This window comes from Vulpes vulpes, chromosome 16, assembly GCF_048418805.1.
Source record: "Vulpes vulpes isolate BD-2025 chromosome 16, VulVul3, whole genome shotgun sequence".
Lineage (NCBI taxonomy): Eukaryota > Metazoa > Chordata > Mammalia > Carnivora > Canidae > Vulpes > Vulpes vulpes.
Window position 1 is genome coordinate 40,505,495 of NC_132795.1, and position 27,057 is coordinate 40,532,551.

The 27,057-nt window shown below is 41.7% G+C and overlaps 1 protein-coding gene across 35 annotated transcripts in view; it reads right to left on the bottom strand.

The window, feature by feature from the left end:
* GRIP1 (glutamate receptor interacting protein 1) overlaps positions 1-27,057 on the bottom strand; it is a 656,016-nt gene that overhangs the window by 75,234 nt on the left and 553,725 nt on the right. For 15 of the 35 annotated variants that reach the window (XM_072741924.1, XM_072741927.1, XM_072741932.1 and 12 more), the window contains 5 exons: positions 19,800-19,947; positions 17,337-17,506; positions 10,673-10,825; positions 1,844-2,030; positions 1,103-1,248 (listed from right to left, as the gene is read on the bottom strand). In XM_072741924.1, the coding sequence (XP_072598025.1) occupies positions 1,103-1,248; positions 1,844-2,030; positions 10,673-10,825; positions 17,337-17,506; positions 19,800-19,947 (804 nt within the window). Of the gene's footprint in view, positions 1-1,102; positions 1,249-1,843; positions 2,031-10,672; positions 10,826-11,502; positions 11,659-17,336; positions 17,507-19,799; positions 19,948-27,057 lie in introns of all 35 variants that reach the window. The other 20 variants (XM_072741936.1, XM_072741912.1, XM_072741916.1 and 17 more) reach the window with 3 other exon arrangements.

Here is a 27,057-nt window from a genome sequence, read left to right on the forward strand (position 1 = left end):
TGCCTACATTTATATATGCTAACTTAAATCGACTTTCTATAACACCACAAGCTTCATGAAGAAAGGAATTTTTTTCCTTCCATGTCTACTGTTGCATCTCCCATGGACACTCAACAAGTATCTGTTGGGATAATGCAATCTCTATGTCCAAAGGCACATCTTTAATGATTGGTAAAGATCATTGGCTCTGTGAGATAGTATTTCACTGTGTGAAGACACTTTTATTAAATGGAAACCAGCACCAACCTCTATAACCCACACACCTGTTAGCTACTAACAAGGGTTCCCTTCCTGACCAAACGTAAGTCAGGCTCCTCTTCTCAACTAGGCCTTGTTTTTGGCCTAGCCCTTGACCTGCTGAGCCCAATTTTAGTGAGAATCAATGCTAAATCAATTTATTGAGAATCCCTCCTTGAATATATAATCAAATTCCTCATCCCCACACCCTGGGTATCTCATCAAGTTCCTGTTAATCATTTTCCATCCTATGACTTCCTCACCCTTACCTTGCTGGGGGGGCCATAAATTTCATTCCTGGTTGCCCTTACTGGTTTTGGACTTGAGTTTAATTTCTCTTTCCTATTCCAAGTCTTGATCTCTATTAAATAGTCTTGAAGAAAGTCTTCCTTGCTTTTAACAAGTGTCTGGTACAATTTGTTTTTAACACTAGAGACTGAATATTTGCTTGCTGGGCTTGTATAAATCCACCTAATGAATTTTCATTGTTCCCTACCAATCTTTCATACATTCTTTGCAGTGGGAAGGGTCAGAGAGGCTTTTCTTGTCTGTGTGACAGAAGAATATGATTTGCCCACCATCTAGGGGCAAATCAGGAAGAATAAATGCTACATGATTTTTTTTATCACCTTTATAGTAGCTCTTACTTATTCATTTTGTCACATTTATTTTCAACTGTTCTTATGGTGACACTTTAATGGATAGCACAAAAACAATGATCAAAACAAAATGACACCCCAAATCTCCTAAACAAAAACGTGTTCAGCATGTGAAAAAAATAGTTCCACCTCTGCCATATAATTCATATAATTCACATGTGGTCCACTCCCGACTCTGCAGCTGATTTGCAAATATATGATCATACCTGCAACATCAAACTCGATTTCCAGGGTGACCTTGCTCGTGATTGAAGAGTCTCGGAGGAGCTGGTTGGCTTCCTCGAAGGTGCTGTCTTCAGTTGGAATCCCATTAATAGCCATCACTCTGTCTCCAATCTGTAGCACCCCACATCTATATTTAGAACCATATATTAGAGGATGTAGACAGAGCAAATAATTATCAAGTTGAAGTTGCCAAATCTATTTTGTTTTATCCCAGTGAAATAGCATACCTATTTGTTCTTGTTTATTCAATGATGTGGGCATATATCGAGTCAACTGCAAGGTCTGGCACTCTTGCATTTCATGGCTACAAATGTGAGCGAGGGAATCTTGATATATCCCAGAGAAGTGATTAATAATTTAGCACTATGGTGTTCTTATAATCTGATCTGGACCAACATAGAGTAATGGTGAATGTACAGTCCCCCCCACCTCCGCTGCAGAGAAATTATTATAATAAAGTTTGAACTTCAGAGAGATTCTCCTTTTTCATTACTATGGCTTCCAATCCCAGATGGACAAAAATCTGCTAGATAAAGGCATCCATGCTCGTTATTCTTCTCAAACCTTATCAAGAACATAAAATTTTATTGTCAGCACAGAGTTCATTACATCCTGCATTTCCTGCATTGAGCACTGTTCCATAATTTATCAGCTATTCAAAGATAGCTGCCACAAGAAATGCACACACACACACAAAAAGACGCTGTGAAAGAATGTCTTACCTCTCTGCTGGGCTGTCAGCTTCAATATAGGAAATCAGAGGTGGAGAAGAGAGAGTCTCTGTGGCAAACACACTGCCCTGCAGTTGGATCCCAAATCCTGTCACAGGATCTGCTGTCAGCACAACTTCTGTGGTTTCTGTGTGAACGACCTGCCCGGCCAAACCCACTGTGCTTGAGGCTAATGACACTAGAGGAACAAACACAAAAAACTATGACTTTAGGTTGGAGGAAGGATACCAGCATTTCTTTCTTTCTCTTTCTCTCTTTCTTTATTATTAGAGAGCAAGAGGAGAGGGAGAGAATCTCAAGGAGGCTCCACACCCAGCGTGGCGCCTGATGAGGGGCTTGGTCTTACGACCCTGAGATCATGACCTGAGCTGAAACCAAGAGTCAGATGCGTCACCAACTGAGCCACCCATGTGCCCCAGAATGCCAGCATTTCTGACACAGATCATGTCTCTGGGGGAAAAAAAAGCTCACTGGCAATGGTGGGAGATTATATTTTGGTCTTCTAGATAAAAACTTAGTCATAACTGAACTAGATAAAGGAATCTCCCAATATTTGTCACATTTTAGTCACAACACCAGTGTGGCCTCCTCCCCTGTAGCAGGGGACAGTTGTGGGAGCTGTAGGAAGAGAATGGCCTTGGGATTGCGTACCTGGCTTTTGGCCCTGGCTCCGCCAGCAGGCAACCAGCTGTGTGACCTTGGGGGAAAGCATTCATTTCTTTCCTCTCTGAAAAAAAAGGGTTGGGCTAACTGGTCCACTACGTTTTCCACTCTATCCATTTGTGTCTAAGCCTTAAAGTTTTTATAAATAATCTGATCTTCAGCTTTGAAGAGAAAGACTGGCTCCTGGAATGGTGAAGATATGCTAAATCACCAACCTTAATTTCGCACCAGATTGGCATGATGGAGTCATTTAAACTTACATTTCTCCTATCCCCAAGTTTGGGCTCTTTAGCCTTTGTTCTTTCTCACTGGTTCTCCATCCTACTTTGTCATCTATTTCATCTTTCCTCTGGTCCTCATCTAAGCCCCCAGATGTCCATCTCTGTCTTGTTCCTAACCCCAGCCTGGGTCATGGAAAGGCCACTCAATTCCTAGAAGCCTTTCTCTCAGCATTCCCCATTGGAACCCCTGCCTCCTTCACTCTCTGTGAGCAAGCTCTCTACAGGGTCCAATGCTGGACTGTCACTTCCTCCAATTGAAACCTCCTGTAATTGTGATTATATGGCTCCTTTACTGTAATGGTTCTTTAGCTCTCTCAGTGCTGATTATTGGCAATCCCCCCAAATTCAGCTCGCTGTGCTGAACCCATGTCCTTCAAACTGGAGAGAGTTCCAGGATCTTCATATTTGAATCCTCCTTGTTGATCACACAACCTTATTAGCCATCTCTCCCAGTCCTTAGATACTAACTTTCCTTCTTGATGACTTTTGGCCCTACTCCCTCTCATTTGTCTTCTAGTTGAGTGGTTTTCAAATGATTTTGTTAGCAACAGATTTCCCCTCCTTCAGATGAAAGTATGTAAGGGATACCTTTGTATTCCAGATAAAAACAGAGCTACTGAAGGTACAAGAGACCCTAGGGGAGACCTTCCCATCCCTCATGGGTGAATCTGGGGAACCTACTTTAGAAGTTGTCATCTTTACCCATTGCCTTTTACTAGATCATTTCCTTCCACGCTCTACTTGGACCCCTGGTGGCCACTTCAATGATGCATTGCTGGTATGAGAGATGCACAGACCTCATGACATGTTCCCTACTCTAATATGCTATCCTCTCTCATAATGCCTGCTTGACTCCAATGCTCTTACTAAGTTCGCTGAAGAGTGCGACAGAAAGTCTCTACAAATTCCCACAATTCTCTGTGGGGCCCTGGGATCTTCTGTTATGTAATATTGGATTTCTCATAGGATCTGTCTCAAACATTTCTACCATTTTAAGGATCAAACTTTACTCCTTACTTCACTTCCTTCACTGACAAGAGTTCTTTAAAAACATTCTTTTCAACCTCGATTTCTCTAACATGATCTGCTCTCGCTTCCTTTTTCTTCCTGCTTCAGGAGGATATATCCTTCCTTCCATTTCAAGGCTAGGCCCCCTTTCTAATACGATCTATTTCCACTCCCTGTGATTTTTGTGCCACAAAAACTTTTCTCTTGCTTTTTCCAACTTTCCTGCTCAGCCTCCTAGCTTTCTGACCTCTCCCTCTAGGTCTGTACTGATTCTGAAACTGTTTAAAACTTGGCCTCTCCCTTCACCCTTTACTGAATCCACTCTCAGTGATGACTTCCTGATTGCCAAAATCAATGGCCGCATCCACTCTAACTACCCTGCAACAACTGGCTTTGGGAACCATTCTTTTCTTTCTGGAATTGCTCTCTTGGTTTCAATGAAGCTTTTAGTTTCTGACATTTTTTCAGCCCTTTCCAGTTCCTTTGCCTCTTCTGCACTGCAAACGTAGAGTTGCCCCTGGTTCTCTCTTCTTAGTCTTCTCTCTTTTCCCTCTTTCACTTCTCCTGCTTCTGTAATATGACCTCTGCATGTATTTCTCAAATCTAACTCTCCAGTTTCTCTCAAGCTCCGGGGATGAATTTCCTGACTTGGATATCCCATCCATAAGGATGTCTCATTGACTCCTCAAACTCAACCTCTTAAAAATTGAGTTAATCGTCTCCTCTTTCTCATTTCCACTACAGTTTCTATGAATGGGACTATCATGCTTCTAGTCCACCGGGCTTGAAATCTCAAAGTAGACTTTGACTTACAACATCCCCATTGTCTCAAATTCCATCAATTGCTAAGTGCTTTCAAGACGACTACTGAAATATAACTTCTACAAATCCTCTTTTTCCTTCTTGCTGTTAATGCTTCAAATCAGGCTTCCATTTTTATTTCAAAAATTTGCACACACATGTTTCTGGTCCTTCTGTGCCCAACAATTTCTGCATATTATCGCCAGATTAACTTTCTCTTCATGATGAGGCCCCTAATTTATCTACCGTCTAGAGGAGGGCCTCACCATTGCTAACACAGATCACTATAGAGACTTACAACCAGTGTCCTTGCCCCTTGTCTTGTAGTAACAGCCTCCAAATTGCTGCCAGAGTGGCTTTTCTAGTATGTGAAGGTCATCTCCCAATTTATAACCTTTCAATGCCTCCCTGTTTCTGTAGAACAAAATCTTCAATGCTAGCAGAGCTCACAGCACCCTTCCCAAGTTCATGTTCTCCTGCCTATCCAGTCTCATGCTCCTCTGTGCTCCCTCCACGTGCCATATGCTGCAGTCCTGCTTTCATACTCTGAAGGTCCCTCTGGTCCTTCCCCTGGGTTTTCAATGTCCCCTTCCCTGCCTTATCCAGGCAGAGTTAAGTCCTCACTTTTTTTACATTTCCACATTTTAATACATGGTCCAATTTCAGCATTTATCACTTTTTTATTTGCCTGCCTTTCTCTCCCCTTGACCCTGAGTTCTTTAAAAACTGGGACCCAGATCTTTTTCCCCTTTGAAATCCCAATGCCTGGAACATTCAAAGAACACTAAATAAATGAAGAACAAATAGAATTTTATGATGCTATCCACATTTTCCTTTTCAGAACCAACATTTTCTATAGGTTCTGCTGACTTAGGGAGCTAAAAGTTTTTCCTCAGGACCCCAATTTTTCTACTATGTGGTTCATTCCAGCATTGCAGCTGTCAGAGCAGAGGATGGGGAGGCAGATCTTTGTCTAGAAAGAGGAAGGAAAATTACCTTCTTCTTAAGAAGCACCATCATTGCTCTTGCAACCAAAGCGATGAGATCAAAGCAGCCTGCAGGTTAGTAGGGAGTAAAGGGGAGCTTCCAACCCTGAGCTTTTTACAGGTGGTGGCCTACAATTCCAAGATCTGACACATGGACTGTCACATATTAATTCAGATCACACTTCCTAGTGTGCCTTTGTTGATGTCAATCATACTTTGTTCTTCAGATCATACATTTTCTTACTGGAGGCACACAACCACTACAAGTAGTTAGTCACGATGGAGGGCTGTGTTTCTTTCCAGTCTGTTCTCATTGAAGGCAGGAACATAGTAATAGAACATCACCTCTTTGGCAGATTACTTACATTCTATTCTCTAGGTGGTGATTTTTGGACCTCGACAGGAAGACTTTACTCTCTGTGAATTTTTCTATAGGTTCACATTAATATGTATTTTTTTCCATTTGAGATCTCAGTTTGGTATAGATTTTTGGATTACTTAATTAGAGTTAAAAACCATTTAGAACCTTTAAGACACCTGATTGGCATTTCCACTAAGAAAGAATTAAGAAGAAATAGGTCAGTCATAATAGGAGGGATTAGGCGGGGTATAGTAAAGACCTATTCAAAGGCGAGAGCTTCCACATTTTTGGAACAGTTATTAAAGATAGTTGAGAAACTGAAGTCTCTAGAAGGTTTTGAAAATGGAAATAAGTGCTCATTATGGGCATCATTAAATCTGTAAGCTTCATCTGGAGGCAAGTCAAGGCAAATAGAAATTATTAGGACATTTAATTTAGGATTAAAAATACGTTAAATGGTGGTTCTATAATTATATAAATTTATAATTTATCTAATAAATATAGGATTAAATAATGTAGGCTTTTATAATTAACTCTGAACGTCTTTCGATATACTGAAATCTCTTCTTTGAAACGGTAACATTTCATTTGAAATAGTATGTACCGATTACTCACACATATTAAAGTCTTGCAAATTATTACCAGATATGAAAAAGATAAATTGCAGATCTAAAGATGATGAGCCAGAAGAAAAAAAAAAACAACCAATATTACTTGGAGGAAAAAAAAGATGAGCTTGATTATCCTGCTTCTTTAATGTGGCCAACCGGCAAAAGAAAATAAAGGTGATTTATCATGAATTATAACCCTGTAGTTTAAACATTTGTATGATGAATTCTCTGTCCAGTAGCAGCTACTCTTGCAGGGTACTGGCTCTGGCCATAACCAAGGTTGTGTTCGGGATTTGCCTCTGCTCTGGCCTGTGCCTGTTCACATTTGGAGGGTCCTTGCACAGCCCTTCGGGTGTGCAGGACATGACCCTGTGTGTTTGTAGGCTCTTGTCTTTCCTGATGTAAGTAGGGGAGGAAAACTGAAGATAACTCGTTAGCTTCCCGAGTTTAAAAATCTGCCAAATGTCTTCTTAATTCAGAAGTTTGTGAGGTTTACTAGCAGACAGGAAGAGCATTTCAAAAGTATGCTGAGCAGCGGACTGCAAAGATTTATTAATATTCTGTGTTTATCACTATTTGATCCTGTCACTCAAGACCTCTGCCTCACTGTAGTGTTCCCAGTGGGGACGGCCTGCTGCGGACCCACACACTGGGTGTGTAGCACGTGATCCCGTTCAGGAGCACAGTGTGGGTGTCCAGCCGCTCCCTTCTGCAAATGAGGGTGGGCCTGAGCTCATAAGCTGACCCCGGGGAGGGCTCCCTGCATGCTCACTTATAAAAGCTTACCATAAGCTGCCTTTGGCTTGCGTCCTTTTCTCAGGGGTCGGTGGCAGGGACAAAAGTTGTCAGGTTTCTTCATTCTCCTTCTTTCAGCTCTTTCCAATGTTGGCCTCCCTGCTAGCAAGTGGTGATGGCAAAAGAGGCAAAGACTATTCTGGGAATGTGATCTGGCTTCTAAGTTGGCTGCAATTCAGGAGGACTGTGAACAAGCAGAGTCTACACTGGCTCTGTGTGCAGCAGCAGGAAGCAGGGGGTATGAACCTGGTCCACCACCCAGTCATGCTGCCATCATGGGCGGATGATAGGGCTCTGGAAAAAGCCTTGACCTCTGAGGCAGAAAAAGGGACAGCCCAGGGTGTGGGGCAAAGCTCAGTAAGATTCCAAAAGGGGTGACAAGAGGGTTCCCTCTGTGACACGGCTCTGCAACCCTCCCGGGGCTCTGTGACACTCCTCTCAGCCTAGTGCTCAAGGAGGAGTGCTGGGGACACTCATCCTTCTTCCTGGGAAACAAACATGGCACTTTCCTGGTTTAATTCTTGTAACGTGTTGCTACAGACTTCCTGTATTTTCCCCTTTGGTCAATGATACAGAATGTTTTACTACTTATGTGAGAAGACTTAATTCTTTTCTGGCGTGTCCTTTTCTACAAACATATGTGAGAGTTTTTTTTTTTTTCTTGTTTTGCAAGCTCTGGCCTCACTTCATCACCAACACGGCATAGAGACTTTTTATTATATTTGTTGTGACTTTGCCATGATTCACCATCCATACAAATGGCCTGGTTGCCATAGAAACGTAAGTATTAGAAAAGGGGCAGCAAATGGTGGCATAGAATAAAGACATAAATAAAGTGGTGGAAGTAAACCATGGTATAGTGAGAGTGTAATAAAACTTTTATTATAAGTTATTTGGGAGAACCTTTACATCTAATGTGACCATACAAAGAAGCAAGAAGAGAGAGAGAGAGAGAGAAACAAACAAAAAAACCCCAAAACAAAAATCCCCCAAAACCTCATTCCTTTTTTTCTGACTTTGGAATGCTATCATTATTTTTGTAGGTCTTTTTGGAGTAAGAATAAAAGTTTTGGACCTTCTTCTTTGATTACAATATAAAATGTCTGATCTCTCGAGAGACATAAACATTCTGGGAGGTATATGGTCAGTGATGCTCTGGTGGCCAATGTCTACAGCAAACACAAATAGCTTGACATTTCTTCAGCCAGGTTTCTGTTTACATTTCTACTATGTCAGAGAGTCACTTCCCGGTTCAAAACAGAATTTATGAGTTGGTTATGGGTATCAGTGACAGCGTGGCCTCAGCTTTGTTTCCTTCTAGAAAATTCAAGCCATGTAAATATCAACCTGAGATAGCCAAACATATTATCACTCATTTGTAGTCACTAATGTCTTTAATCAATGTAGCGAGTCTGACCTAACACAAACAAATATTTAGCCGTTGAAGCAGAAGTACAAACATTAATGAATTCATTTTAATTGCTCTTCTGAGCCTGTTGCTGTCAGTGGGAGGCTGCACACAGAGGCCTCAGAGAGCAGCAATTTCATATACAAAAATCCACCACAAACCCTGCAGGTTTATATGGAAGCCTCAAAACCTATATGGAAGCCAAAGTAACCACTGTGAAAAATGCGTCCCTGTAAGAACACTGTCAACAGATTTTCACACATGACTATTTAGATTCAAGGCATAATAACTAATAAACTCTTTAAATGGCTAACAGTTCAATAGTGTTTACCATTACCAGGAGTTCTAGTATATATATGTTAATATGGAATATATTTCATTGGGTAATTAGGAAAATTATATATATACAATATATACATGTATGTATGTGCAGCTGACATAATTTTATTATACTATGCATATTTTGTATGTATGTATGTATGTATTTAATTATTGGAGTTCGATTTGCCAATATATAGTATAACACCCAGTGCTCATCCTGTCAAGTGATGTATTTAATAATATATAATATGTATATATTCTCATCATAGCCTAGAGTATATTTCTTGTCCCATGGGTCTCTTTTGGTGGTGAGAATACATATATATATTCTTTCATATAATTTTCACAATTACCCAGGGAAGCACTATAATTAATCCCCCTTGTGTAGCTAAGGAAGCCGTGGCATAGAGAACTTAGGTGACCTGCTCAAGGTCCTACAGTAGTGATGCCGAAATGAGAACACAGGCAGCCTGGTTCCCAAGTCTATGCTCATCACTAGTTTACTCTACTGCCTTCAACTAATTTCTTCCAAGAGTGAATAATTTAGTTTAGTGTCAGCTAAGAAACATATGAGACTTTAGAAGCTGTTTATTCTCATTTTAACTAAACTCAATCTACCTTCTGTTTTCCTAATTTCAAATTTACTGTCATGCACCTATATTAAAGATGACAAGATATCCCTTATGTTTGAAGGGATATGTATGCAAGTCAAAATCACGAATATATCACAGTGGTGACTCTATCTTTTGCAATGGTTTTCTTTGTAAGGAAACATCTTCCTACAACATGAAGAGTCCATTGCCCGGTGTGAGTGACGGCTGGTGTCCTACACTGAGGGTGGCATGGTGAGTCCACTTGTGAAGATGAATCTCTGGCAAACAAGCTGAAGAGCCAATAGGCCCACACATCCCTTCTCACAAAAACATTCTTTCTTCACTTCCAGTCTTGAAGTATCTGGGTTGGTTTCATTTTATTTAGGTAACTAAAGGTAATAAAAAATTTTATTTTTATGGTAAGCGCAGGAAGAGGGCTTATCTTCTTTGAGGTTCTCCACGGGAATCATAATTACAGCCACCAAAGGGGACATAGAGAACAAGAAATACACCTCTCTAGACTATGATTAGATCTGCTTGGAAAGATAAGTGAGCAAATGTATAATCATATTAAAAAAAATGCATGGGGTTCTTAGACTTATCGGAAGGGGGACAGAGTTTTCAACAAATTGCTTTAGAGGGAATAAGAAATTGACAACAAATGTTTCCTGTCCAAAGCTACCCAGAATAGAAGGAAGGAGTCTCCAAGGGAAAAAAATTTACCTCTTTGGTTATTTTCTCAGATCGAAAGAGCAAGAAAAAAACAATTGAAGACATAGTTGTAGGCAAAGGTAGAATGAACCTAACGAATCCAGCCCGAAATTGTATTGGCCCAATCACTACCCTATAGATAACAGATATAATTTCATCAACTTTGGCATGGAGCTGTGAGCTCCTTATCCCTCAGGCATCGTAAAACACGCTCGCCACAGACTCCAGGTGGCCCATACGTTTTCTCCGAGCCAAAAGACAACGGTTACCATTTCACTTACGTGAGCTTTTGAAGTCTTTCTTTTTCAGTCTCCTCCTCATCATGGTTCCACGAGGGCTAGTAGAATAGAGGCTTCGAGGTAAGGTCCCCATGTTCAGGGAACTCAGGCTGTATGCACTCATGGAAGTAGGAGAGAAGGATGACACCAAAGCTGCTGTAAGAGAGTAGACACTTGGCACAGAGCATTCCCAGGTGGGGTGTGAGCCTGCTACCCTTGCCAACCAGCAACAGTCCAGCAAGACACATGGGACACAGAGCATTGGCTAGGAAGTACCCCAACTGGACAGAGACCAGGTCTCAGAAACCATGGAGACAGCACTTTAGGATCTGAGAGTTACAAGAACCACAAGTGCCTGAGGAGCATCATGATCCTCGTGAGCACAATGGAACACACAGAGGCTCTATGAGTGTTGCTTTAGACACACACAACAATAAGCCTTTAAATGAGCTTCCCCATGAACGACAACTCAACGCATCAGGGTCATAATCTCATTTTCATAGATATATTCTGACGTGAATCTCATAAGTGGTTCCAAAGACACAGGGAAGAGCTGAGAGCATTGTATGCTATATAATATCTAGAATTGTTATTTCCTGAACACATATAAAGCATCCTTAACAGTTACATCCTTCCCTAATGACAAATGCTTTCTGATAGGGGTGGAGAATAAGGACTCAGATGTCAGAAATGATAAGTTGCCACTACAGTAAAAAAAAAAAAAAAAAAGGAACATAACACGCAGGAAGCCAAATATGGTATGAGTTAGGTATGAGGAAGAAGAAGAATATAATTTCAATAAAAGAGCAGGAGGAGAAAGTCTGGAACATTACGAGGGCTGTTTGGAGGAGGTGCTTTCGGGCCTGGCAGGGCTGGCACTCTGCAATGGTCAGGGTGGTACGTATTAGGGTGATGGCAGGTGTGCAGGCTGCAGTGGCTGCTGGCCCATGAATCCCACGTAAGTTGCCTGTCGCTCCTCTGAATTTTCACTGCCCACATGAAGTGATGATGAGAAATAAGAAAAACAGAGAACCAAAAAAAAAAAAAAAAAAAAGGAAAAAAAATAACTGAATTGTACAAATTAAAAGTGTAACAAAAAATGAAAGCTGCTTTCAAAAAAAAAAAAAAACCAACCAACAACAACAAACTACTGGCTTTGCCCTTTCTCAGTGGTCAGCAAAACAGATGATTAACATCAGGGATGGAAGCTTTTCATCTTTCCAAGAATAATGCACGTCTTTCCCCAGCCCATTTTTTTCTTCTTTTAAAATGACTATTGAATCAATTTCTAATCTCCCCGTGTGCTTTGCAGCAGAGATTAAAAACATTTTTTTTAAAACTTGAAGTCAACCCCCTAAAGATCTATGGCACGTGATTAGTAATTAAAGATTTGCACATCTTGGCCAGTTAGTAGCACTTGTTTTGAGAAAAAGAAAAGAAGGAACAATAAATCACACTGGCTCATGATTGAAGTAGTTTACGAGTCACACATCATAATTTACTGTTCTGACATTTTAATTATACTCTGATACATCACTTGGACTTGATTTTTCTAAAAAAAAAAAAAAAAAACCCCCACACAAAAAACCCACCACAAAAACACCAAAAAACCCCATTCTCAATCATCTATCAATACCAGGAGCTAGCTTCTGTCCTCATAAGGAGAAAATAAAAGTCTCAATATACTTTATACTTTTTTTGTATTTTTGAAAAACATGTTTACATTTGAAAGAAAGTTAATTCTCAAAAGATTCCACACATTCTTATATTTTCTTAAGATGCCACAACGTTTTTTTTCTTTTTCTTTTTTTTGCCACAACGTTTTAATAAAGCTTATTTCAAAAATTTCCTGTCCCCTTTATCGAAAAAAAAAAAAAAACTCGTATACTGTTTTTCTAAGTTTTAAGTTCAGCATTATTTAGATTTTCTTTTCTGCCCAGTGTTCTGAAAGAGGAGCAATGTTATGTTTGTCACTATGCCTGGTGTGAGATTTTTCACTGAACAATCTTAAAAGACTTAAAAGTAACACCTGACCTGTCTCCTTTGAGTGTCATGAGTCTAAAGTAAGATGCCTAATGTGTGAATTATTGAACATTTACTCACGTAAAGAGTCAAATGCCCTGTGAGTATTTAAAGGAGGCTCGTTTAGATAAGAGCTTAAGTTGTACCATCTGTGACGGTGGCATGATTGGCCACCTGAGCTGATGCAGGGGGACAGCCCTGGAACCAAAGTGCGAGTGTGGAAGAGCACTGCGGGCTGCGGCCCACCTGGGCTTTGGTCTGGAGAGATCCAGGAGCCTGGCCAGGCACTCGGCCTCCCTGAGCCTCAGTTTCCTCACATGTCAGGTGGAGATCACGAAGGCGTCTCCCCTGCAGGACAATGAAGAGGATGCTGCACAGACTGCTTCTGTCCTGTTGTAGTTTCAGGTTTGGGTTCCAGCTCCCTGTCCCTGTTCTAGTCTCAAGCCATCACCTACCTGGCCCCTGCAAGACCTGGGGACTTGGCTCCCCGATTTGTCTACTGTAGACCTCCCTCCCAGGATCTACAAGACAATCTTTTAAGGTACATCTATGTAAGGTAGATCATGTCACTCCCACTTAAGCTGCTCCAATGGGTTACAAAGACGAGGAGAATCAAATGTGACTCCCCCTACTTCTCTCTCCAGCTTTATCCCCATCCCTCTCTCCATTACCTTGGTCACACAGCTATTCTTAGACCCAGCCAGGCTGCTTCCTGCCTCAGGGCATTTGCCTTTGCTATTCTTCTTGCCTCGTATTGTCCTCCCAGGGGCCCAAGGAGCATGGTTGGCTCCTTGTGATCATTCAGGTCTCAACTAAGGTGTCACCTACTCAGAGAAGTTGTTCTGACCTCCCGGGCTAAAGGGCTGCCTGTCCCATGCTGTCCCCCTCTGTCTCTATATTCCTTGTGGCACTTACTACAGTCTGAAATGGCTTTACTTATTTAACACATTTTAAATATTTGTCTCTCCATACTGAACATCTGTGAGGAGAGGAACCGACTCTGCTTGTCTTGCTCACTAGACATCCTGTAGCAACTCGCAGAGTGCCTGGTGCATAATGACGGATGAGAAAAGATGTGCATAAGTGGATAGGAATCAGCAGGGAGGTACCCGTCCACACCGCAGCAGCATTTTCCGGGTGATAAAGAGCGTTGCGGGGGGTGGGGGGAGTTCATAGTGGATTCTATTTCCCCATCCTCATTCTGTTTTGAGGAGTGCAAGGAGACTTCTTAGCAAGATGCAGGCCTTGCTGGGTCTGGCCAATGCACAGCAGCAGTAGCCACTCGACTGAACTTCTTACACAGTATTTATTGTCTGTGTTTCAAATGAAGCCAGAGCACAGTGAGTGGACTTGAGAATTCTACACTCACTTTTTGACCCAGTTCTTTAAGGAGGACTTTGAAAATTATTGGGCATTTTTTTTTAAATGACTGTAGCACCCAATGAACAAATCAATAAGAAAGATATTCTTGACCACCATTGTGTGCTGTGCCAATTAAGTGTAGGTCACAACTTTTACCTTGACTTTGAGCTGCTGGTAAGGGCTAAATCTTCATACATATGAGATAATAAAGGACAAAAATGACACAAAATAATGCATGGAATTGTAGGCCACGCATAATGAATGCAAAAGGTGTTCAACAAATACTGTAGGCCCAGGAGCACAGCTCCTGCCTACTTTGAACGTACACTCCAAATCAGTTCCATTTTACGGTGATGTACTTGATACTCACATGCTTGTTAGGCAAGTACTTCACGAGTTTAAAAATAAGATGTTACATTTTGCAAAACACATTTCTATACATTCTCCCATTTAATGGTCCACTAATAAGAGCCAACTTCTACCGAGCACTTGGTATATATCAGGTACTGTGCTAGGTGCTTTTTCGTGGATTATCTTAGATAATTCTCTCAATATACTTATGAGGCAGGTATTGCTGTTGTTACTACACCCATCTTACAGATGAAGAATCTGAGGAATAGAAAAGTTGGGTAGCTTGCTTAAGGTCCCAAGTGGTGGAGCCAGAATTAAGTCTGGAAGTCTGATTCAAGAGTCCCTGCCTTCAGCCACCACACATTGCCTCTTCCTGCAGGTGCTCCTGGATTTGATAGAGATTCATAAATACCAAGTTAAAATAGAATGCTTCTTACATCTTCCATGAATGACGTCACTGCCCGGAGTCTTAAGATGTATCTGACACGGAGGGTAGTTTTGTTTGCTATCCTCTCTAACTGTACCTTCTTGCCCTGTCCAGGATGACTAAGGGCACAGGCAACAGCTGCCTTTGTGGTTGCTCCTAGAGCTCAAAAATGGAAGGCCCTCCAGGCACCAAACATACTGAACCTTGTGACTCGCTCCCATGTTCTCTTCCAAAGCCTCATGAACTTCAGTCATGATTATGTCTCCCAAACACCCTGAGTGGGAACAATTTCTAAGCTTATTGGAAACTCATTCTTGTTGATATTTTTAATGCCATTTATCAACAAAAGGCACAGTAAATCTCATTCCTAGTTGATGGGCTCATTTCCCTATTTCTCTGAAAACACTGTGGTGAAATGTTTTGTTGTGAAGCAAAATTTGGGAAATATATCTCCATCCACCTTGGGATGAGAGACATACTGTTCAGGCCCCAGAATTCCTGAAAAAAAAAATAACCCGAGCTTTCTTGTGGAAAAAGAGTAGAACTATGTAAAACAACGCTACCACATAAAAAAAAAAAAAGGAAACCCAGAAGTTTGAGAATTATAAACCACCATAAAATTTTTTTGGTATTTTTTTCCCCTTCTTAACTGTGATTTAATTATGTCTCTGAGCCCATACTTTTGTCCTCTTGGAAATGCAAGTCTGACTTTAATGTAAAATGTAGAGAGATAATGAAGATGGTGAGCAACTTTCACCCAAAGCAGATGAAAGGGTGGGAAGTGGAAACTAGAATTACTTAAATAACCAGCCCCCATCTTCCACCCCCATTCTTCATTGTGAAAAATCACAATGGCATCAGGTTTTCCACAGTGGAAAAAAAAAAAATTGTTCTTGGTCTGCATGCATTTTAGTGTATAAATTCGCCTTCTCAAATTGTCTTGACAGATAAAACTATTTAATATTTCATGAGTTGGGAACTATTTGGACTACTTATGATTTGTACACAGGGCCAATGAAAAGAGGAATGTGGGGCTGCTAAAGATAATGCCATTTTGCAAGGGTCCGCTCCGTATTTCCGACTCACCAATAGCAGAATTTTCCAAGCTGAATCTCACGCTGAGAAAGCACTACGCAGTGTGCATTCTTAGACCTACTGCACTCCAGATCCAGCGATGACTTCAGGTTAATTTAGAAGAAACTTAGTTTTGGAAATCTCTCCCCTCTGCCTCTGTGCTCCATGGGGTCTCCTGACTGGAACAGGGCACATTTCCATGAAATGTGCCTTCTGGAGCCCTTTACTGTTTCTAGTGAAAGGAGGCAGAGTTTCTTTCCCTAACCTGCCTATACTGCATCACATCTCTGCTCCATTGTGTCAAATTAAAATCTGATAAAGGTAATGCTGTCCTAGAGATTTTCATTAGCTCCAGGACTGTCTAAGCTCCATTTAATTAAAAAAGGTTGCATCCAGCTGACTCATTCAGTATGAAAATTATCTGGTCCCTCTCTCTCTCTCTTTTTCCCCCCAAACTGTGGAAAAAAGTGCAGTGTGTTTCAGAAGGTGGGAGACACCTAATACAAGCGAGCTCCACACAAGCCAGATTTCGATTTCAGAGAAAATTGTTCTCATTCTCTAAAAATACCAAAAGTGTTCCTCTTCCCTCAGGTCTCCTGACAGCACTAGGAGAGCTTCAAGGAATCCATTTCAAGGATTAAAAAAGGAAGGCACTTGGCTCAAAGGAAAGGAGAGAAGAGTTGGAACAAAGACTCCTCTAGAGAGAGTCTTTCTTCATGGGGTTTGGGGACAAGTCCTTTATCTTGTATCAGGTTCTGTTTAAAGAGGCTTAAGTAGAGGGTATATAAGCACTTAAGCAGACATATCTGTGAGCTTCAAGATTGTGAAAATGTGGGTTCCCTCAGCTGGCCGCTGTTACTGAATAAATGCAGTCAAACAGTCTGGTCCATCGGGGTTGTTCTCCACCCTGAGGACAAAGCTACTCTGGCAAATACACAAAATATAGAGCGAATCCACCTTTCGTGCAACTGTTTTATCCCTCTCCCAATATTTGAAGGGCCTGCCATCAATACCTACCTCATAATGATTTTTAAAAAGCGAGAGTTTTACCAGTTGCCTTCACTGTCCTTCAGGTAGAGTGGAAATTCAATATGCATAACAGGAAGTCACATTATCTCCCTTCTCTCCACACTCAATTGGCAACAGTCCTCAACAGTCCTTTTTTTTTTTTTTAATATCCCATAGTATAAGCCTGAAAATTCTCTTTCAAACAACGTTTCTTCCCTCAATTTTGAGGTTTCAAATAAATTACGTTTGGCTCGGGGATGGGGGAGGAAGGATCTGGAAGATGAAGAAAAGCAAACAAAGATAACCTGCTGCTTTGAAAGAAATGATAAAGCCAGAAGTAGATGCTGTGCCTGTCTGCCTCGGCTGGAGAAGCAGTAACTGCAAGGGGAAGATAAAGAGATTTATCTAGATGGATCCTCTCACCATGGTCAGGTCCCTTCAGGGCCAGGCGGGTCTGATGATGGGGAAGGATCTCAAGCTTGACCTGGTCGGTGGTGTTGGCCAGGAACTGGGTGGCCTCGGCCAGCGTACAGTACTCCATGCTGGTTCCGTCGATGGACAGGATATGATCCCCCACGTGCAGGGCACCGCATCTACGGCGAGGGAAAGGAGAAACACCAGTGGGATGAGTGCCTTGCTCTTTGGTATGGGACTTTCATGGCCTTCCAAGTTAACAGTTCACATGGTTTCAATTTACTTAAAAAAGGAAAAGTTGGGGGGATCCCTGGGTGGCTCAGTGGTTTGGCACCTGCCTTTGGCCCAGGGCGTGATCCTGGAGCCCCGGGATCAAGTCCCACGTCGGACTCCCTGCATGGAGCCTGCTTCTCCCTCCCTCTGCCTCTCTCTCTCTATGTCTATCATAAATAAATAAATCTTTAAAAAAATTTTTTTTTTAAAAAAAGGAAAAGTTGGAGTGTTATAGGAAACCCCATCTGTCAAATGCTAAGTCCCTTGCGTCTGCATGGGAATGTAGAAAATAACAGAAAACCTGAAGGAAATGCTTTTTCTTGTGCTTCTTTAAATAAATATATAGATAGATATTATTTCAGGGTTGTGGTGCCAAAAGTTGAAGGGAAGTGAATGGGAGGGAAGAGAAGAACAGGAAAATTTTTCCCCTTGGCTTTTTTTTTTTAAATTTCTGTGTGTGTGTGTGTGTGTGTGTGTGTGTGTGTGTGTGTTTCCTTGTTGGTTTTTATATGGGAAAATTTTTCCCTTTGGCTTTTTTTTTTAATTTCTGTGTTTTTTTTTGTTTGTTTGTTTGTTTTTCCTTGTTGGTTTTTCCATGAAACGTGAGCTGGTAAATACTCAGCACGTCAAGATGTGACTCACATAATTGGAGTGGGAGCACTTCCAACTATCTCATGTGTGAATGGGAAAGGCTGGGGGAGACTCAGCTAATGGCTTGTTCAGGAGCTCTCAAGTGAGCTGCCGAATCACCAGTTCTCTATGACTAGATTTTATTTTATTTTGTTATTGTGGGGTTAAGTGTCGATTAGTACAAAAGCTCTCGATGGCGATGGCGATGGCAATTATGCAGGAGTCAGAAGAGTCAAAAAGGAGGCCTTCGGTTGGTGAGTGAAGGGGAAGGCTGCGGGGAGAGAGGGGCTAGCTGATATGTCTTGCTGAACTCAAGAGACTGGCTACTGGATGAGTTGAGAAAAGCAAACACGGCAGTCAGCATCCCGACGTACCAGTCAAGTGGACAGCTCCTTAACTGGTTACCCCCTGCGGAATGGGGGGAAAAAAAAAACAGAGGGAGAAAATTAAAGCATCCTGCACCATTGAGCTGAAGAACACCTCTGGATTAATGGCCATCACTGGTCAAGGACTGAACAGAGGGTAAGAGCACAGCTGTAGACTGACCACTACAGGGGTTGCTGCAGGTTCTCCTGCATCAGAGTGCGAGGTTTACCAAGTTAGGGTGAGGGTGTATGGGAAAGAGGCCTCGTGGACATGCAGGGGAGGCTGGGCCTCTTGGAGTTTATTGAGCACCTTCCACAGGGAGAGTAGCCTCCTTCTCTTTAAAAAAAATTTTTTTTTTATTGGAGTTCAATTTGCCCCTCCTTTACAAGACAAAAAACATTTCAAGTCATCCCTTCCATCCAAAAAGAAAGTTCCGTGTGGATGCTCTTGGAGAGCTTCAGCTTTGGAAATGGGGGTTTTCTGACCAGGAGCTGTGAAATAATTTATTAGGTGGCGGGGTAGTCTTCTCCTCCCTGCCGCCTTTCTTACCTTGTAAGTCTAAACTATTCATTAGGAAAAAGAATTCAGGAAAAAGGACTTTTGTGTTTATGGTGTCATAGGAATGAATGATGTTTGCGGGGGCCCTTGAAGATGGTGAAAGCCTAAGATTAACATTCTATGACAGTGTAAGACCTTTCTTTAAAGACTGTATTATTTCAAAAATATTGTTTTACTTATTTAAGAAAAGAGGAATCAGATTTTTCACGGTGGCAAGACTTCACCTGTTAACAGTTCGGGAAAACCTAAAAGGAGCATACTGAAGGTATGCTTGGCCACCCTAAGCCAAAAACAATTTATCACCCCAGAACACTCTAGGAAAACTCGTTCAGTTGCTTGACTTTCATTTTTTCCTATCTCTAAAGACCACACCAAACATCTGGATGAGGCAACATTATGTTACGGGGTGGCTGATAAGGTGGGTGAATTTTTAAGCCCTAGAACCATAACTTGTTTTCTTGATGAAACCTGTATAAACGGGCAGGAGAGCTGTTTTAGAATCATATATGTAGGTGTGTGAATGCATGTGTACCTGTGTAATATTACATATCTGTGTGTATATACATATAGAAATACATTTATACATATATATATATTTTAACACTCATGCAGTTTTGAAAAGTAGGCACTTTCTACAACACCCACCTGTCTGCAATACTTGCAGATTTGATTTTGTCTATGACAATGACCTGTTTGTTACAGCACATCGAGGTAGTTAGGGCAACCCCAAGGCTGGCACCAGGAGTTTTGGCAACTTCAACTAGCAGTGGCCCGGACGCTGTTGCCACAGAATCTACGGAAGAACACATTTCAGAAAACAAAACAAAATAAACCCAATAAGCAAAGAGACACATGAAAAAATGTGGAGAATGTTCAATCTGATGTTGGTCTGTTACTGTTTTCATCAAAATGTACATTTCCCTCCAGGTAACATCCCCCCAAGCCAGTGATAACTCCCTAGGGCACCTCTTAGGACCCCTGCTGTATCCAGCTTGCATATTCAGTAATATGTGCACAGGTTTATCTCTTCAATTAAAATGTAAGCTTCACATTAGTTGGGATCATGTTTTGTGTATCCTTATGCCCTCTTTATCACTTGGCACAGTCCCTAGAAATACTGGGTTTCTCAATAAAAGTTTTTCAAACATTTAGCACCTGCTGTGGGTGAATAGATGGATGAATGGATGGATGGATGGGTGGGTGGATGGATGGGTGGGTGGGTGGATGGGCGGGTGGATGGATGGATGGGTGGGTGGGTGGATGGATGGATAGGTGGGTGGGTGGATGAATGGATGGGTGGATGGGTAGATGGATGGGTGGATGGGTGGATGGATGGGTGGATGGGTGGATGGATGGATGGATGGATGGGTGGATGGGTGGATGGATGGATAGGTGGGTGGGTGGATGGATAGGTGGGTGGGTGGATGGGTGGATGGATGGGTGGATGGGTGGATGGATGGGTGGATGGGTGGATGGGTGGGTGGATGGATGAAGAGAGGAAATCTCTCATTAGCTAAACATGAGGAATGCATACAGTAAGTTGAATTTGTAAATCCTTTGGGTCTTTCCCTATTCTGGACCTGATCTGGGTCACTTCACCCTCAGGAATGACTTCACACCACACATGCTTTATTTGTGGCTTGGAACACTCCGTATCCCTTCAACTCCCACTTACCCTGGGGGACTCAGCGTAAACATCAATTCCCTCTGAGAAGCCTCTCCCGACTCATGATTTGGTGAGATCCCTGTCTCATGTGCTCCTACAACCTGCTGTTCTCCCTCTGTTGTGGTGCACAGCTCACTGCTTCCCTGTGGCCAGTGTACATCACAGGCTTCTGTCCCTTGCCAGACTGCAAGCTGGCTGCGAAGGCAGAGATGACGCCTAGTTGATCATGACATCCTCAGTGCCTGGCATAATGATCGGCACACAGGACGTGAGCAATGAACAGTTGTTGAGTGAATGCACAAATAAACGAGAAAACTCATGAAGTTGCTTAAAGTTCCGAAGAGGCAGGTGAGAGCCTTGGACATGGAATTAAAACACCCACATTTCATTCTTTTTCTTTTCCCACAATATTTTGATCATGGACAGTTGCCAAAACTTTCCAAGTCAGCTTGCTTGCCTACAAAATGGTATCTTTCTCTCAGAGTTTATTTTGATGAAATCAATGTTTTGTTAGAGCATTCTGTACTTCACAAAGTGCTATACATAAAGACTATTATTATTATTGCTAAATTATGACCTCAAACATTTTATAAGACACATATTACAAAACTCTGTAATAGTTTTTTGGATTTTTTTTTTTTTTAGTTTTTTTTTATTTTCGACTGCTCTTCATTAGTATGACTTTGTCTTTCTGCAAGTCCATCTTTATCACGGAGGTGACACTCGGATGCGGTGAGCTAGGACATCAGTATTCCTGTCGCTGTATGGACTGACTCATGACGCTGGACATTCTATAGGAAAGAGCCATTTTTAGCTTGTTATGAAACAAGGTATTTCTTAAATAAGGTAAAGATGAGAACGTTCATGCCAATGACATTCGTATTCTGGTGCTAAAGATTCTTGTATGCACTACGTTTCTCAAATGATTGGTGATATCGCAGTAATTTAGTCCAAAAAAAAAAAAAAAGTTAAGTGACCATTAGAACCGGTATCCCTTCCTGTCAATTCCAGGGCAGAAGCTCAGTAAGAATAGCTGGGAGGACCCAACACTCTGAGTCTACTAACAGGGCTTTTTGATTCTGGGGTGTTAGGACTATAATTTTCCCGTGAACCTAACTCTTGCAGCTGTGGCTCTCTCTGGTCTTTCTCACCTTGCTGTGTTAGCACCTGACCTAGGTCCACTGACAACATGTGGCTTCTCTTCCTTCTCCCTCACTACCTGCTGTTTCTCTCCAGTGCCTTGCTTGGTCATGGTGCTGCCCTGGGTCCTGCTTTACTTCCACCTGGTGATCTATTGTGAGTGGGCCCCTTGGCTATGTGCGACAGTGGTTTGCACCTGCCTCAGTTGGGGCTCACTGGCCAGTCCTTGTAACCTCTGTTTTAGTGGTCCTTTCTTCACTAGGGTAGTTGATTCTGCAGACCTCTCAACTCTCACAGCCCAAGTTCTGTGACTAAGCCAAGCGCACAAAATCTGGTGCCTTGAGCTTCCCCCCCGGTGAAGTCTGTTGTCCTCCCCTACATGAGCATGCAACCTGGCAAGATCCCTTCTTGCTTAGGCTGACCCTCATGTCAGCTCTGGCCCAGGAGGGCCTTTTCTCATATTATCTTTATAGAACTTTAGAACTTAATGATTCAAGATATAATGGACACATTACCGTGGTTTCAGGTAATGTGATGCTCTGATAGTCACACACACTGTGAAACGATCACCACAATAATAGAAGGAATAATTTTAGAAGGACTAATATCCAAAATCACTTCCCAAGACTGGCTGGATCTCAACAGATAGCTCTGCAAGGTGATAATCACATATAATCTTCCACTTGGTTTTCTCATGTGGAAAGAAAGATAAACTTCTTTGGCTTAACAGATGGAAGTAATAAAGTTTTTCTGCTACTTATAACTTAATCTCTTACTTAATGGCAGAAATTGGTAGTTGTTCCTTGGTATCCCATCTTCCCTTCTTTCTTCAGGAATAAGTGGCCCAGCTAAGGACATTTGCAGTGAGGTGTATCTATGTGACCAAGTTCCAGCCAGTGGGGAGTGAGCTGTTCTGGATGTGCTCTTAAAAATGATGGATGTGTGGGGAATCCCTGGGTGGCTCAGCGGTTTGGCCCCTGCCTTCAGCCCAGGGCGTGATCCTGGAGTCCCAGGATGGAGTCCCACGTTGGGCTCCCTGCATGGAGCCTGCTTCTCCCTCTGCCTGTGTCTCTGCCTTTCTCTCTCTCTCTCCCTGTGTCTCTCATGAATGAATAAATAAAATCTTTAAAAAAAAGTGATGGATGTGCTCTCCTCGATCTCATTTCTTCCTTGTTGCTGTTGCAGTGCAGGCTCTTAATTGGTGACCCATCTTCAGCCATGTAGACAAAAGCAGGGAGCCACGTAGAGAAGCTTAGGTTGCTGAAACCCTCTCTTCCTGGAGATTGGAGCTCTTCCAACAAATAAACTTCTATCATATTTAAGCTAGTATTTTAAGTTTGGGTCTTTGTTAAAAACTAAATCTATATCCTGGTAGGCCTTTTCGCTTGAGTCTACCCCTCCAATGTATCTTTCTTGAATTGTTATTTTAAGAGGCAGGTATTTATAACTCGGTATTTGCAGATGTAAGTTTTTTTTATAAAACCACAATCAACCATTACTTAGTACACACGACGTATTCATTTTTCTTAAAAGCATTGCATCATGATTAAAGATCAGAGCTTTTAAAGAGGCTATCAGCATATATGGATATTGTTGAAATATAAACTCTTACATTGCTTTTTTTCTCCTGGCCTATATTTGTTAAGGTCCTAAAAGTTATATTCTTGCATGGTTCTAATGTTCCAGTTATGGCAAAGAATGAACATTAAACTTTTTCCCGTGGAAAGAAATGAAGCCTCTCCCGACTATGTTTCTATGTTTCAAGAAACATAGAAAAATATGAGCAAACCTGCAGGGAATTGATTACTCGCAAGAAGCTTTTTACTTTCTGTTCTTTAAGGATCTAATTAGTTGTTAAGAACGCTTTTGAGATGAAGGCAAAGCTCATTTATCAGGCTGTAGTGTTCTAGAAGAATGGAACAATCTGGAGAAATTGGAGGCAGACAGAAGGTCACAAAGGACGTGCTACATATTAAACGCGCATGAGTAGCTAACAAAAATGGTTTAAGGAGGTCGTGGGAGACCTTTGCTCCCCTCATTCCTTCAGCTTCGCGTGCCTGTTAGTGTCCAACTATCACTGAATTATGGATCCTCCCATTTGGAGGAGGGTTTTGGGGTTAGACTGAGGAGAATGGGCTGAGTCTAGAACAAGCGTCAGCTTTTCTTAAAGTGAAGGATGTGCATACACAGTTAAAGTGGCTTATGGGGGGTGGGGTGGGGAAGAAGCATGAAAAAAAATGTACCGGGTCTTCTTCTGCCACCATTAATTTAGAAGAGAAGAGAGCTCATACCCCCAGCTGCTCTGCTTCACCTCCAGAGTAAGTTTCTCTTTAAGTAGTACTTTCCCCCATAAGGCTTCAGAGGATCAACAAGTGCAATATTTCCATTTGGGGGAGCCAGATGGGCAATGAATGAGTTTCTTTAAAACTAAAATGGAATGCTTCAGAACTCTGAGAAGAGAAATTTAAAGTCATGGATAAGGGAAGAAGCGGTGTGCTTCTAAGCTGGGCCCGGGGCTGGAAGCTGGAGGGAGATGCCTCGCTATGCCACCAACTTACCATGTGGCTCAAGCCATCATTTCCTTTAGACCTCATTTCCTGCATTTGTAAAATAACTGGACTTCCATAAAAGCTCTCCAGCCCTGATTATCTACGACTCTACAGAGAAATAGCAATGCCAGGTAAGGAAAAGCCTAGGGAATCAGAAAATTCGAGAAGGTTAATAAACCTTATAAAAGTATGCAGTAGCTCAATTTAAATTCCAATACCCTACTAGTGAGTAGAAGAGGTGAACTGCTAGATATAAAAATGATTCTAGACAACCCATGTTTACGGAGATGGGTTGTAAGACCTCACACTTTTAAGTATTTTGATAACAACAATAACATCCTTTAAAGAGTGAGTTAAGGGATGGTCTCCCATCTTTACATATCCATTATGTAATATAAAGATTTCACATTAAGAAATTTCTAGGGCACAACGTTAACTTTCTTTTTTTTTTTTTACAACGTTAACTTTCTAACAAGACTGTGTCACAGTGAAGTCCTAACTTACGCAGAGAAAAAATAAAGATGTCAAGGATCTTATGTTAAGATGACCAGGGATTTAAAATTTACTTTTAATTTAAATTCAATTTAGCAAACATGTATTGTATTATTAGTTTCAGGGGTAGAATTTAGTGATTCATCAGTTGCATATAATAGCCAGTGCTCATTACGTGAAGTGCCTTCCTTAATGCCTGACACCCAATTTCCCCATCTCCCCGCCCACCAACCCTCAGTTTGTTTCCTATAGTTAAGAGTCTCTCAGAATTTGTTTCTCTGTTTTTATATTTTTATTTTTCCTTCTATTCCCCTATGTTCATCTGTTCTGTTTCTTATATTCCACATAGGAGTGAAATCATACAGTATTTGCCTTCCTCTGACTATTTCACTTAGCATAGTACCCTCTAGTTCCATTCCTGTCATCGCAAATGGCAAGATTTCATTCTTTTGATGGTTGAGTAATATCCCATTGTGTGTGTGTGTATGTGTGTGTGTGTGTGCGCACACAAGGATGTGTGGGGATTGTTGATAACAGTTTACTGAATATGAGCTTAGCTTTCTATTCTTTCTCCTTAGTAGCCTAGTTTCACTTACCCATGATCACTCTTAGATTTATGCATCTAGTACATACCGTTCCCCTGAGCTCCCACTGCTACCACTGCCACCTTAAACAATTCTTGGGTGTTTCATGAACACAACAAAGACAGCATGTGCAGAACTGGTAGTGAGCCCACCACACTCCGCTGGCTCTTCTCCCAGTGAATGACTGCCATTACACTCCACCGTGCAAACCAGAAACCTAGGAGTCATCTCAAGTCCATCCTCTCCCTCATCGTCACAAATTTCTCTTTCACTCTAATTCCTAACAGCTCTCAACTTCATCCTTTCTTTCTGTCTCCACAATCACTCTTTCAGCCCAAGTTACCATCATCTGGTACCCCCTTATCCTCTCATGGCCTCCACCTTCCCAAACCAGTGATCATTTTAAAAGTGCGCCTCACATCGTGTTAACACCATGCTTAAATCCTTTCAGTGGCTGTTCCTATGAGGTAGAGCATTTCAACACCATCTACAAGGACCTACATCTGGCCTGCTTACCTCACCAGGTCTATTTCCCACCATTCTGCTCTTGTTCTCTCTGCTCCAGCCCCCTACTTTTCTTTCATTTCTTTAAAAATGCCACGTGCCTTCTTGTCTCTGGTCCCTTCTGTCTACCTGGAATGCTCCAACTCTCATTTCTCCTTCACCCACTTCTTCACTACTTCTTTTTTTTTTTTAATTTTTATTTATTTATGATAGTCACAGAGAGAGAGAGGCAGAGACACAGGCAGAGGGAGAAGCAGGCTCCATGCACCGGGAGCCCGATGTGGGATTCGATCCCGGGTCTCCAGGATCGCGCCCTGGGCCAAAGGCAGGCGCCAAACCGCTGCGCCACCCAGGGATCCCTTCACTACTTCTTTGCTCAAATGTCACTTCCTCAGGGATTTCTGACTTGACCTGCAAACCATGTCTACCTTCCTGAGAAATGCATTAATAGAATCCTGTGCTTTTCCTTCACAGCACTTCTAATAAATGCAATTCAACAATCAGTTGTCTAATTGGCTATTTAGTTAATTGTTCTTTGATAAAAATGTCAGCTCCATGCAGCAGGGATTGTGTATGTCCTCCTCATGACCATGGTTCTCCACAGTCTATGATATCTATGTACATAGTAGGTGATCAGTGATATTTGTTGATGAAACAAGCGGAAGCATGAACACCTATTATTTTATTTAAGGTGCTATGCTAAATATACTGATGATGCAGAAAGTTAATTCATATTCTCTTGCTTGAAGTAGTTCCAAGTGTATTTGGGATCACATTAACTCTATGCTTAAATCCTTTCAATGGCTATTCTTGTCACCGGCTGTGTATACATATATAGATAATGTTGATGATGAAGAGTGTTCTTCTTGTGTCTAAATTCTAAGACTGCAAAATGAATTCCATTAAATGCCTCACAGTATCAGACTGAGAAGTATGTGACTTTATCTAGCAGTGAAAGAATTAGGGAA